This window comes from Scatophagus argus, chromosome 21, assembly GCF_020382885.2.
Source record: "Scatophagus argus isolate fScaArg1 chromosome 21, fScaArg1.pri, whole genome shotgun sequence".
Classification (NCBI taxonomy): Eukaryota; Metazoa; Chordata; class Actinopteri; family Scatophagidae; genus Scatophagus; species Scatophagus argus.
The window spans coordinates 10,998,553-11,012,131 of NC_058513.1; the positions used below are offsets into that span (position 1 = coordinate 10,998,553).

The following is a 13,579-nucleotide window of genomic DNA, read 5'->3' on the forward strand; positions in this document are numbered from 1 at the left end:
TTAAATCCATTTGCATGCTACATGTGGCTGTTGCCAAGGAGATAGGGAAGGGAAAGACTCAGATTAAATTAACCTCCGCACATTTTATATCAGATGTGATTTGAACATTTTTGGTATTTATATTGATGATTTTGTGTATTAAAGGCATCCATTTACAAACACAAGCATTCTTCAGATCGTGTAGTAAAAATGGACTGAGATGAACAAATCCCTTAATTAACACTGTTATCTTAGTTTTATTTTGTCACAATTGTTGTCAAATATATATACGTCTATATGACATATATTAGATGACATATATAATTTCATTTCTTAACAATAGAGAAACAACATAGAGATGACACACTATTTTGGTTTCTAAGTAGAAGCTCAAAAAGCTTAAATAGTGGCATTTTTTTCAATACACTGTTTAAGTCAAGCTCCCACTCAAGTCACGGTTTTGTTTTCCTCATTGAGTCACATTTATTCACATTGTGTGTTTGTTTGTCTCCTTTTCTTTATAATTTGATGTCTTTTGTTGTGTCAATATTTATTTTTTTTCCTTCGCAGTTCAATCTGTTCGTGTTCCTTCAAAATCGCCAGCTGTCTGTTATTGGTCCGTGTGGCCCCACAGATGGTTCCACCTGCTAACCATCCTGTGCCACCAGCAAAGGTATACAGTTATTGGAAACATTGTCTTTGAAGCTTTACAGAGTTAATCCAATCAGCTTGCAGAGGGCTTGGCATGAGCGTTTCCAGTTCCTCTGCAGCTGGGTCCTTTGGTGGCCAAGGAGCAGTTTGCGCCTCCGTACACGAGAGATGTCTGACCTTGGCACCTTCCCTGGGCTTCTCTTTGGCCTGCTGCCTTCAAACCTCTGGTCCCATTTCCTGTGTGCAGAACTCTGGCTGAGTATTGGACACTCTTCCCTTCTGACTCCTTGTGCGCAGTTCCACCCTCAGGAATGTTTGTGCCTCCGCGGTGGATCTCGCTCTGAGACCCGAACATTTTCATGGAGCTGGAAAGGCTTTTCTGTTTTAACTCCTGTGCCAGTTCCACTATTATTTCAACAGAACAGGGTGTTTGTGCAGAGTTGAGATTCTTCTCTGATCCCTGTGTATCGGTGGCGGCGGCAGGAGGGCGAACACTGCCGGGCATAACACCAGGCGCCAGCACAACAGTCTCACAGGGGGGAGAGGGAGAATTGCTAATGGGCACTGCTGACTTTCCAGCCAGCACGGGGTGCCACTTGAGGAGCCCTCCTTGGTTGCGGTCACATGCTTCTACATTCCCTGCCTCGAGGTCACACGCTTGCAGCGAAGGGATGATGGGCACAGAACGGGTGCGCAGGGACGGTGGAAGGAAGGTTGTTCCCTTATCCAGGCGGGTGCAGGGGACCTCAGTCCATCCCTTTTTGGCTGTGAAGTGAGAGAGTGAGGTCCTGCTGAGGAGAGCTCCGACTCGTCCACCGGCAGAATCACACCTTTAGGCAGAGGAAAGAATAGAAATGGCAGGTTGAGAATGAGAGGCCTGAAAGTAATTTTTATAGTGACCTTTTGCATACTGAACAGTCATGTCCTAAGAGGAACAGGAGAGTGAGTAATACAGAATAGAGAGATGAGGCTGCTTTCATCATTCCCCTCACCTTTCCACAATCATCGTGTACCAATAAAATTATTGTTATTTACGTAGAGTTTTGCTTCATAATCTTGCGTAATTATTTAGAATCCTGCATGAGCAGTCTGCATTATTGCTGCATGAATCTTTAACTGCCTTTCCTGAAGATTTAAGGCTAACACAGCCGCTGGATTCTTGACCCTGGCCTGCGTGGACAAAGTGCGTCCTTGTATATGTGCACATGTGCTCTAACTTTGATTCAGAGACTCAATACGCAACGTTACATTTATACTTTAGGCATATCATTTGACCTTTGGCTGAATCCAGGTGTGTTTGTGGGTGAGAGAGTCCCAGCCTGTACGTTTGCACGATGACGCATCCCACAGTCGAGCATCTCCAATGAGTGAGGCGTCATCCAATGGTGCCTGTATGGCATCATGTTCAGTGTGTGAAAATAATACAGCAGAGAAGAGACAGCTCATCCAGAGTCAATTGGGTAAGTTCGCATTTGCTCTGAATTTTCACAAGAGTTAATATTGTTACTAAAGACTCAACTCACATTTAAAATCACCCGGGCACAGCCTTAGAAGACAGCCAGTGTTATTGTCAGCCTTCAGAGGCTGTTTGTAGCATAACCAAGTTTAAATAATTGAATTACTTTCCCACTCCTCCCTCCGTATTAGAAGGGCGAATGCAAGCTGGAGGTAAATCCGGCAGATCAAAACATGTCTAAAAATAACTCCCACAGCAAATTTGCCTTCAATTCTGTCCTTATCTGCGATGGGTAAATATATGTTTTGACATTGGATAATGGAACTGACAATACTCTGCAGGGATTTGTTGTCACAAAATGGAAAACATGGAGGAGTACTTGTGTGTTTGTTTGCTGCTTCTTGCCCCTTTTCTAACACTTCCTGCCACGCCGCACTCTGTGCCTCCATCTTTCCCTTGCTGCACTCTCATCATCTCTGCACAATCTTCCTTCTTTCCTCACTTTCCCCTCTCTCGTTCTCTCACTCTCCTTTCCACCTCCCATTTCCAGAGATGAGAGGGTGTATCCATGGCAACAACAGAGAGGTGGGGGCTGGAGGAGGTGGATGGGGCTGTGAGCTTGGTAGCTTGTTGTTGTATGACTGGTAAGTAGAGAAAATACATCATTTGAACCTTCTGAAGGCCGGGGAAATATGCTCCGCTGATGGATTTGCAAGGGAATTATCAATGGCTAATGAGATCTAAATTGTTTAACTGTACAAAAGCAATCTCATCCCGATGAAGAGAGGCCTTCTTATTTCAGCTGTTCTCCTAAACACTTGTAAAAAGCTGTGTTAGATTCAATAGCTTATGGCTTACAGATTTTGCCTTTTAAAAAGGATTCTCATTAATTTCTTTATTAGTTTGTTTGTTATTCTGTCTGTGTGTGCTTGTGCACATGAATGAGTAAGTGTGTGTTTTAAGAGCAAAAGTGTTCTGCTCCTGGAGCATCTCTCTGCACAACCACTTTGAGAGCGATGCCGAGCTCCACGGAGCTTTGTTTAAAAATGTAAATTATGGAAATAGGTCACATAAAGAGTTTGGCAGCTTGCAGTGTATCTTACAAGTCACTGTAATGCTCAATCAGGTTGGGATGCTAATAGGAACATTGCTAGGCACTTTTTAAGTGTGAAGAATGCACGAGGGACACTAGTACTTTAATGACAGACGTTTGTGATAACACTGCCATCGCTCAAGTTGCACACACTGACAGCAAATTAGGCTGTTTCTGAGTCATATGCTAAATAGGCCTACTCAGGCTTAAAGATGTTCTGTTCTGCATCTGTAAATAAAACCTAAAATAATTCAATGTATTCAGTGTTAGTTGTTTAAGAGGACATGCCAGTGGAGCTGCTTGACATTATGCATTATTCTACTTAGAAAACAAGCACCTCAGTGAGCAACACAAGATAAATATTTTTCAGCTTTGGTAGATGTTATGTAACAATAAAATCTTATTTACAATCTAAAGAAAAAGTTTGAACTGATGTGAAATAATGTGCAACTTTGTTTCTACACGGATCATCCCCTCCCTCCTCGAGGACACCAGATGAACATTCCTCTTTGATAACAACTGCGCCACAGAGGATTTCACATCAGACTACCTTTTTTGAACCCGCGCCAGTGACGATCGTCAGACTGTACTTTTCAAATGCGTAAGTTATTTTAAGCCCCCAGATAGCCAACTGGCATGAGGTGGCTCTGCCAAAAGTCCTCACTGCTTTTAATGCCTCCTGAAACAGCGCCAGTGGCTGTGCTGCACTTTTGATAGCCATGAAAATAGGGCAACTCTATGTCCTTACTTGACATTACGATGAGCACGAGGAGAATTTCAGATGCGTAAATGCCTGAAATTAATCCTTTGCAATTAGTGGTCTTGTTCTAGAAGGCTGCAGTCGCTCAACATGTCACATTTAGCTCTTAAATGACAGAAAATGTAATTATTTATTCGATATGCGTACCGTGAAGCTTCCACATAATGCTCGAGCATTTGCCATAATCAAATCATTCTGGACATCGCGAAATTCATGGGAACTTGTGTATAGTAAGGTAATTAGCTTTGGAACTGCTGCTGTATTTTGCACCCTGCTGAAACACACATAATATAACTAATGGCAGAAGCCCAGTGGTAAGTGTATGAAAGACTACACACAGACTCGTACCTTGGTCTTCCCTGACACCAAGGCACTGTTGAGTGTTGAGCGGTTGGGATCAAGTGTGTTCTCAAAATTAATTGCGACAGTCCCAGTCGAAGGAGGGCACGGCAGATCTCATTTATTTCCCAGGATCAGATTTCATAAGCTGGTTCACAGATTTGAACTGTGAGCATTTCAGTCATAAACTCATTTCTCACCAAATTATCTTCCTGCCACTCCAACTTAACCTCAGTTAGTCCGGAGGTCAGTATCACTGAACCGCCTATTTGACCTCAGCGTCGAGGGGACAAAGAGAATTTCCTCCTCGAGCATCAAACAAAAACATGACAAAACTAACAAAAAGAACAAGTTTCACCTCCTTATGGACTCCATATCTGTTGACTCATCCTCCTGCAAGTGTTTATAGACATGGCCGGCCACTCTGGATCCATCGATGAGATTAGTCGTTATTTTGTGTTTCTCTCTGGAAATGGGCGGGGTCCTGAAAAAATGATTCTCCCTCCGTTGTTGGGCAGGACTGAGTGAAAGGGAACTACTCCTGTAACCAGAAGGGAAAACCAATAAGGGGAGTCAATATCACAGAGTTAACACACTTTTTATTATCATTATTATTGTTATTCTTTTACATTTCAATAGTACTCTCTAATTCATTTATTGTATCAAATGTATCTCATCTCCTCTGTTCATGGATGGAAAATGGACTGGAATGGATTGACCTTTCTGTTTGATGTTTGAGCGGAAAAAAAAGCATCATATTTCACATTCAATTGACTGTGCATAAATAACCTTGGTACTGAAGTGTAGGCAGCAGCTGGGGTATCAGACTCATGTGAAAAGAATGGTAATTTATTAGTAAGAATCAAAATTTACATAAAGATTAAATCATTTGTCATTGCTCAATTAAATGCAGGAGAGAACAAACTGTGGTAAAGATCAAGAGTCTGCAGTCATGCTCGCAGCACTGTGAGGTTGTTCTTGTACACAGCTATAGGCTAACATCAGCATTCTAACACATCCGCATGCTAACTTTCCGATTAGATTTGCCTGTTAGCACGCTAACATTTGCTAATTAGCATTAAACACAAGGCGCAGCAGAGGCCCATGGGAATGTTGTTACTTTGGCAGGTATTTTAGTCATAAAAACATGTCAACTTCATGGTGGCTCTAGAGAAAATTTTAGAGCAGGCATCTCAAACTGGTCCACAGGAGGGCCGGTGTGGCTGCAGGTTTTTGTGCCAACCAACCAAGAGCACACCGTTTGACCAATCAACTGTCTGAAGACGGAGATCAGTTGATTAAATGAGTCAAGTCTGGTGTGCTGCTACTTGGTTGGAAAGAAAACCTGCAGCCACACCGGCCCTCCTGTGGACCAGTTTGAGATGCCTGTTTTAGAGGATGACCAATAATCAGTATGGTTCATCTTCTGGACACCATGAATGACCATAAGCGACCGACATTGCCATCCATAGAACACAAAGCTTGTATGGCTAAAAATACTAATACTTCTTGAATGCATGGTATGTAAATAACTGCTTGTGACTATATGCTTTTACATATTTACATGTAAAAAAGGACATATTTCTCATACCCACATGAATAAAGACAGTAAATACTGAAATCCTGTTGTTAAGGGTGGAAGCGACAGTCTTAGAAAAGAAACTTTCTTTCTGCACAGGCGCACTGTTTTTTAAATTGTTCTGTGCACAGTGGATCGTCAACTTCAAGGCAAACCCCTGCAGGTCTGCAGCAATAAAGCAATGCCAACAGATGTGAATCAATGTTATACTGTACTATATTGCAAGCTGATGTATGAGTATATCATGTTAGAACAAACACACCCCACAGCCCACATGGGACTCTGAAATACAGTCTTAAATAATTTTTTGAATTTCATACTTTGGTCACCTGCTTCGGTTTCTCTTGCCAGCGTGGGTCATGTTAATGTGTCATATAAGGGAAAACTTGAAAACATGTTTGTATTGAAGGACGAAACACAAATCAGTGACAAACATACTCTCAGCTTGATTTTGGCTCTTGAATAATTTGGTATTGTGGCTGCCACAAATTACAAAAACAGTCTATGTAAGAAGTGTGGATTGTGTTTAAATATTAATTGAGATGTCCAAACTTTAAGATTTTTCTAGCTTGTCCTTAAATTGAACTCTTTAATTCTTTTTAATTCCTGCAGTAAACTAAATAGTCCAGTAGACTTTTGGTTATTAATTGATAGCTGACTGGAAAATTCAAGACGTTCATCTATAATAATTTCCAAATGTCTGTGGCTGTGGAACAATAAGCCTGGCTCACGGAGACTCCAGTCTTTGCCAGCGTTAGTGTTTTGATCGACTGATGTTGTGGGAAGTTGATATGAATAAAGCTAAATTATGTTAGTTTTGTTGGCTATTAGCATGCTGATTTTTTAATTAGGATTAACTGAAAGCCAAAAAATGAAAATGTGTTTTTGTGTAGAAAATCACCAGGCCATTGTAATTATTGAATGTTAAATGTTAAAGGTCTAAAACTGAAAGGGAGCTGCTTATCTCTACAATTCACCAAAAATGTGCAGCCTCCTGATGTTAAATGGGTGAGCCTGGCTGTGAGAATAATCCAGCCTGTGTTTAAATCAGTTTTTCTCTCTTTATGCCTTCATTGGAGATAGTAAAGAGAATCAGAGAAAGACATGGATACAGAGGCCATCCGTCACGTGACAAAGAACCTGAGTTAAGTCTAAAACAGTCTGTCTTATCAACAGTAAGTCAACAACCTTCTTCTCAGAACCAGCAGGTTCTCCGCCACATAATTTCTAATTCGTCAATATAAAAAACTCATGTTCACTGACTCCATATCGATTAGCCCATGATACAACATTTTCCTCATAATCCAATCATGACAATGGAATTTCTCTGATTGATCAAATTCCACAACAGCTAAAATGAAAACAATGATTGAGTACTGGCAGTGTGATGATTATACATTGACTTACACAGCGTTATTTCCATCAGATTTTGCTGGCAATGCAACACAGTGAACTGTGCTGTTGATGGGTTTATTCAGAATGTATCAGAATTGCAAATGATCGGATCACAATGATTGATTTGTTAATTTTTCCTCACTGCCATGCATACAACAAGCATTATGCTACACAGAGAGGAGGTGTTAGTCTCTCTGTTTAGAATGTAGGACTGTAAACTGAAGCTACTGTCTTTGGTCTTTGAAATATCTCAAAAATCAACTTAAGCCTACTAAGTACAGCCCCAGAGACCACTGATACATTTTTTTTCATCTTCATCTTATGTCTATATTTACAGCAATTGATGTGATGTCTATGTTGTTGTAACACAATCCAAGTTCACATGCTCTCTGCATTCAAGCGGCCGAATCAATATGCACATGCGTACAGACTAGCCAGGGACAAAACCAATGATGCACAGGTAACCTTTTGCGGCAAAATTGATGGACCATATTGACATGCTTTTATGGGGCATTTCTCCTGATAGCACACAATGTGGTCCAGTTTCTCAGGTCAATAGCTGAAAGCATCTCAACATCATCCATCACAGTCTAATTCTCCCCCTGCCTCCTCCTACTCTGAGAACAAGCTCAACAGATGATTGACTGTCAGCTGCTCTCCATGAAGCACCTGCATGCCACTGTGGAGAATAAAAAGCCAGGACGGGTTGGCACTGTCCCCGCAGCCACACATGACAAGCTTTTCGAAAAACTTTCCTCTGTGACACAGCACCAGTCCATTAAAACAGAGCGACTGCTGCCTCAGCGGGGTTTTTACTAAAGTTGTCATCACAGCCAACCAGACATCTGAAAACTTCCTCTGGCTATACACACACAATGCCCCCCCCCTCCCCCTTTATCTTTGCAAACATAGCTGCCTCTAATCACTATACATCCTGTACAATGAAAGCTTGTCTAATGCACATCGCAACACAATGAGACTTGAAATAAATGTGCCTCATGCGCATCCTGCTCTCTCTAGTATTCCATTACACAGTATGGCTACAACACAATCCTACTCAATACTATCAGATCAAGTGAGAGGTAGACTTTTACCATCAATCAGAATTTCTTTATCCAATTCAATTAATCCAATTCTAAATGATTTCCAAGCAATTAGTGTAATAGATGTTAAGGGATATTAAGGTCTTCTTGCACAGTGTACAGCTGAATGTTATTGTCAAAGTCTGCCTGCACCCATATCATTAAAGCAAATGGCACTTTCCTGTAAACATCCCAGATAAGGACATTTTAGCATGTTCTATTCTTCCATCCCTGCGTTCTTCTGAGGATTTGAAATGGCAGCATTTGATAGTAACTGCAGAGATCAGGAAGCACAACCACTTCCAAGATCCCCTGGAGCAAAATTGTTGTTAATTTTGTTGAATCTTCTGTCATTTGAATGATGGCATGAAAGTTTGAATCAATGTTTAACTCTGCACATTAAAATTCACTTCTACACAGAGAACGGCTCCCCCTCCCTATATATGCTCTTCCCTATCAGTGTGCAAGTAGTCATTTCAGAATCTGCCTGAGTACACATTTAATCACTTTGCATAATTTACCGGACATGCCATGTAAATAAAGATATCTACTTTTCCAAGTATTCTGAGAGACTCCAATTTTCATTTTATTAAACTTCCTAAACCAATAATCCTCCTATAAAGCTGTCTGATTCTGACTAAAGATATGCACACAGGCAATGCTTATGGTGTTGGCAATGTATCCAGGACACATATTAACATAGTTTCTCCCACTTAGGTTCACCATAAACATTTCAAAAAAATGTACCAATGATCTGTTTATTATTTTGAGCTCATATTTCAGGATGATTACATTTCTCACTTGGCTGCCTCTAGCATCTGGACAAAGTGAAAGATATGAAACAACAAGAAATAAGTGGATATCACATTTTCACCTGAAGCGTTTCCCTTTAGACAGCGCTCTGCTGAGAATAGGTGGGGCTGCTGTTGACGTGCCGGGCGGCACGCTGCCGTCCTTGGCGGACAATCCATGAGGACTGCAGTTCTGCAAGAATTAAGAAGAGCAGTGCATACAGTAAGAGACTTCAATATGTATCCTCATGCAATGCAAAAGTTGGTTTTCCTTGGGTCTATTTGTTATAATGATGAAGATCAAAAACAAGATGTTCAGGTGTAAGTCATTATGTAAGTAAACACAAGAAACAAGTGCGGAGTACAATACAAAGTGCTGGGGATCCTGGCTTAGCAGCAAGTCCCCAAACAGGTTGAGGATGTTCTCTCACTGACGAATCCCCCTCTTAGCCAGGCAGAGCATCTTTAATTACACTTTACATTCTAAACTACAGATTAGGAGGGGACGCTTTGTGAATAAACTCCACCATGGCCCTCACAGCACTCCCACTGTACTACAGAATTAATCCCACATAAGATTACATTAATGGTTTCCTAAAGAATTTTCCCCTTCAGTTCTTTCTTTTTATTCTTATCAAAATGAACACCATTATCTTACAACAGGCCCGAGACAGAGCTCTGGCACAGCGACCATGAATGCCCCAAGAACCCCCCCTCGTGAAACACAAAGTCATGAGATAATTCTGTTATTCCAGTTACAGTACTTCCTGCGCAGCCCTTTCTGTCTGTCTCGTTGTACATCATTAAAGCAACTGCATGTGACTTAGAGCTGGTTCAGGGTTCTCATGCTTGATAAGCTTCTTTTTCTCCATTACACCCCTGACTCCCAGAGGGAGCTGTTACTGCTGTTCACTAGTTGTGCAAGAAAATAGGATCATTTTAGCCACCCTCTCATATACCCTGCAGGCACAGGACGCCTCACTCCCTGGAACAATTTCCGTGGCAAACTTTACTGAAGGATGATATCTATGTCAGGGGATAAAATAAATAGCTTGTGGCAGACAATGGCAGACCTGCATGGCGTAACCTATTTCACTTGTTCCCTCCTATCTCACTTTTGCCTTGTTTTATGCCACTTGTGAAAGCCTTGGATAAACAAAATGCAATGTGGATTTATTTCAAGGGGAGGCAAAGAGAAAATACAGGAGCCTGATGGAACAACAGAAAAAAAAAATCTACATAAGAAGAAGAAAGGAAAACCTATGCATTCAGAGCAGCATTAATCCTCCCTGGATTACCATCAAATCACAGGTCCTGAACTGCGCATAATGGGATATTTGACCATTCTTCATGAAGGACAGTCATTGAGCAGCAGCGCAAACAACCTGCGAATGCAGTTTATTGCTCAAACGGTGTCAGCTCTCTGAACCAAAACATGACCGCTACTGATAGCAAACACAATTTTGCCTCTACCTGATATCAAAATGTTCATCAGTTGTTTTGGAATCAGCCACTGACACGGACATTAGCATAGAATTTGTAACTGTTGACAGCATTATTAATTTTAGGCCTCTGGAAGATTTCATATCATCCTCGCTGCTGCATTTGTCGAAAAACTGAAAAATATTCTTCCTCCATTTTCTGTTCATACAGCTGCCCTGGTTAATTCTCTGATGTCTGACTGTGCCTTGTGTTTTTCTTTTTTTTTTAAAAAAAAAGCTATGCTGAACACCACAGCTTCCAGTGTCTTTGAGAGATTTGAAACCGACTTCGTTATAACAAAACACGGCCTTGTGGCACACCAGAACTTTTATTAACACATTCTGAGATCATATTTACGTGGATTTCAGTACACAAGGATCTGCTTTATGGTCCTTACTATTCTCTCTGCTCAGCTGCAGCTTTGGCTCATTCCTATGGGTAACTCAGTCCGTTCTTAGACTAAAGCTATAGGCTAGTTAGTTACCACCACACCAGCATCCAGCTGATGGGAATTGAATCTCTGTGTCTTGTCTTCCCAGTCTGCGTGCCCCTATTCCTTCATGTTGCTGCATCTCTGTTTCTGTGCAGTGCATCTCAAGGGTGTGTACCCTATCTCTTTTTATTTGAGGCACAGTTCTCTTGTCAGAGACGTGCTGATTCAACTCTCAGGAGGTGGGAGGTGTTTAACTATGCAATTGCTTCTTTACTCTTTAAACTGTCTGGAAACAAGTAACACTATTATATATGAGTATAATATTTACAGATAAGGACGTGCAATGGTTAAACTCAAAAATACAGATGGAGTCAACATATGCACAGGAATGTTTCCAGATGCGCAGATAGGTATACATAGATTTGCAGTCACAGATGGAAAAATAAAAACAAAGAATTATATACAAGTGCTGTATTTGCCAGGGCAGGTGCACAAAGAAGTCAGATTTAATAGTTCAGGGCTGTAAAGTATATGCGGGATAGAGTGAGTGCAGGTGCTCAGGTATCCATTTTAAAAAAGGGTTTAGTAGCTTCTCCGTTGGCTCAGTCTTGGAGTACTGCTGCAGAAATCTCTGTGTTACAACAATGTCAGCATATACTGTGTAAGTCTTAGCATTGCTGCTCAGCACACCTTGAGGGAAAATGGCTTAGTATGAGTTTGCCTGAGTTCAGCGAGGGGACATATTTTGGGGGAGGTTAAAGACACTGGAGATAGTATGGAAGACACTGACCGAGATGCACCAGGGCTACCCTTTTGTTTCCAGCTCGTGCTCATCCTCCACCATCCTGCCTCAAACACATGCATTGTAAACCACTGGGCTCTGATGCTGAGCACTTACGCACATTACACCAAATGTTTTGGGCGTCTGTAGGAACACACTGCTCTGTTCTTCCTTGTGGAGTATTTTTCATTTTGTCAGTCTAACTTATCCTTAAAAGAAAAACCCAGGGAACTTGCAGGACTGCACCACCCACAGCACATGTTCTCTCCCTAGATAGTTACAAGCTGAGGGAGTGGGTGGAGAAAAGCAGGGGTCGCTGTGTCGAATCTGTGGAAAAATAGGTTTCACTTGTTAATCTTTCCTCGTCTGTTCAGCTCATGCCCCCTCCTGGGTGCTCATAGCCAGAGATCTTTCACATCCCACCTTAAGCTTTCTTCACACTGTTCTATTATAGCTCGTGTTTCTGTGTTGTTGTGTTATTACCGTCTTTTATTTTGGTCTTTGCCTTCTTCCTGGCTTCCTCCCTGCGTCCAGCTCTCAGAGCATTTTGGCTTGATACGGGGCTTCACTGCATGCTGAGCACTCATACATTCCTATCACTGCATTCTCACAGTTATGGAGTTAATATAATAGGATCCCACCGAAATGTGTTAAACTGGGCTCTGATGTGCTGGGAACTTGAACTTTGTGGTATAGTGAAATCATGTGATGCGTCCTTCATTTTTTTTTTCCATTTAATTAAACACTGCAACTTAACAGCCACAACATTCACATCAAATGTTGTACTACTTCTCAGCTGTCAATTGCTCAAAGCCATAATTTCCAATGACACCCTCAAAAAGCTCTCAGATTGTGCCAACTGCAGTTCCGTGGGTGGTGGTAGCTTGAGGGGTGTTTGTTTCACTGTGTGACACTAGACACTGTTGCATTATTAAAGAGCCTCAGTGCAGGCTACATTTGGCAAAACACTTACACAGAAATGACAGAACAAGACTGAACCCGAATGAGGAATTTCAGCCAATGAGAAATACAACTGCGCCTAATACAAGAATAACCAAACAGGCGCATCGCACTCCTGTTTGTCATCAGCAAAGTGTGCTCACTACCTGCCTTCACACGTGCACACTTAGCTGGGAGCAAAATTGGAGAAGATGTGAAGAATTTAACACCTAGATGCATAAAGAGCAGCTGCACATTAGTACACATATATGATAGGAAAGTAGTGATGGGTAGAACTTCCTCAAACAATAGAAGAAAGCTTAACCAAAGCAAAAAAAAAAACAAAAAACACTAAAATATAATATCTTATTAAGGGTGCAGGAGAAAATAACAAATGAAGACAATATGACACCAAACAAAGAGGGTGCATTCAGCAACGTGCTAATGCGTTACGGTGATTGCACTCTTTTGATGGCATCTTTACAAGTGTGCATTAGGCTGCAATTACCCTGGGAGTCTGCGGAGGGATCAGCCATATCAGAGTCATGTATATCTGAATGTCTGGGCCCATTCTTTCTCCTGCAGTGTCGTGTTGCTTACAGTTCATTTTAAGCTTAACCGGTCTTCTTCTTTGTGATTTTATTATATTATTATCATTATTATTATTATTATTACGAGAAAAAGCTGTTCAAATTTGATTTTTGGCTCTTATGTTTCATCTTGCACAAACTTGTCCTTGGAGTCTTTTTCGCAGAATTGAAATTTTACAGCAATTGAATGCGCCTACTAGAATACAGTTGCGACATTCTCAGAAGCAAA

General features: G+C 41.3%; 1 protein-coding gene across 2 annotated transcripts in view; it reads right to left on the minus strand.

The window, feature by feature from the left end:
- Positions 1 to 359: 359 nt before the first annotated feature.
- nrg3b (neuregulin 3b) overlaps positions 360 to 13,579 on the minus strand; it is a 170,523-nt gene continuing 157,303 nt past the window's right edge. For both annotated transcript variants that reach the window (XM_046377092.1, XM_046377093.1), the window contains 3 exons: positions 9,209 to 9,318; positions 4,637 to 4,819; positions 360 to 1,460 (listed from right to left, as the gene is read on the minus strand). In XM_046377092.1, coding sequence (XP_046233048.1) covers positions 704 to 1,460; positions 4,637 to 4,819; positions 9,209 to 9,318 — 1,050 coding nt within the window. In that variant the 3' untranslated portion in view covers positions 360 to 703. The remainder of the gene's footprint in view (positions 1,461 to 4,636; positions 4,820 to 9,208; positions 9,319 to 13,579) is intronic.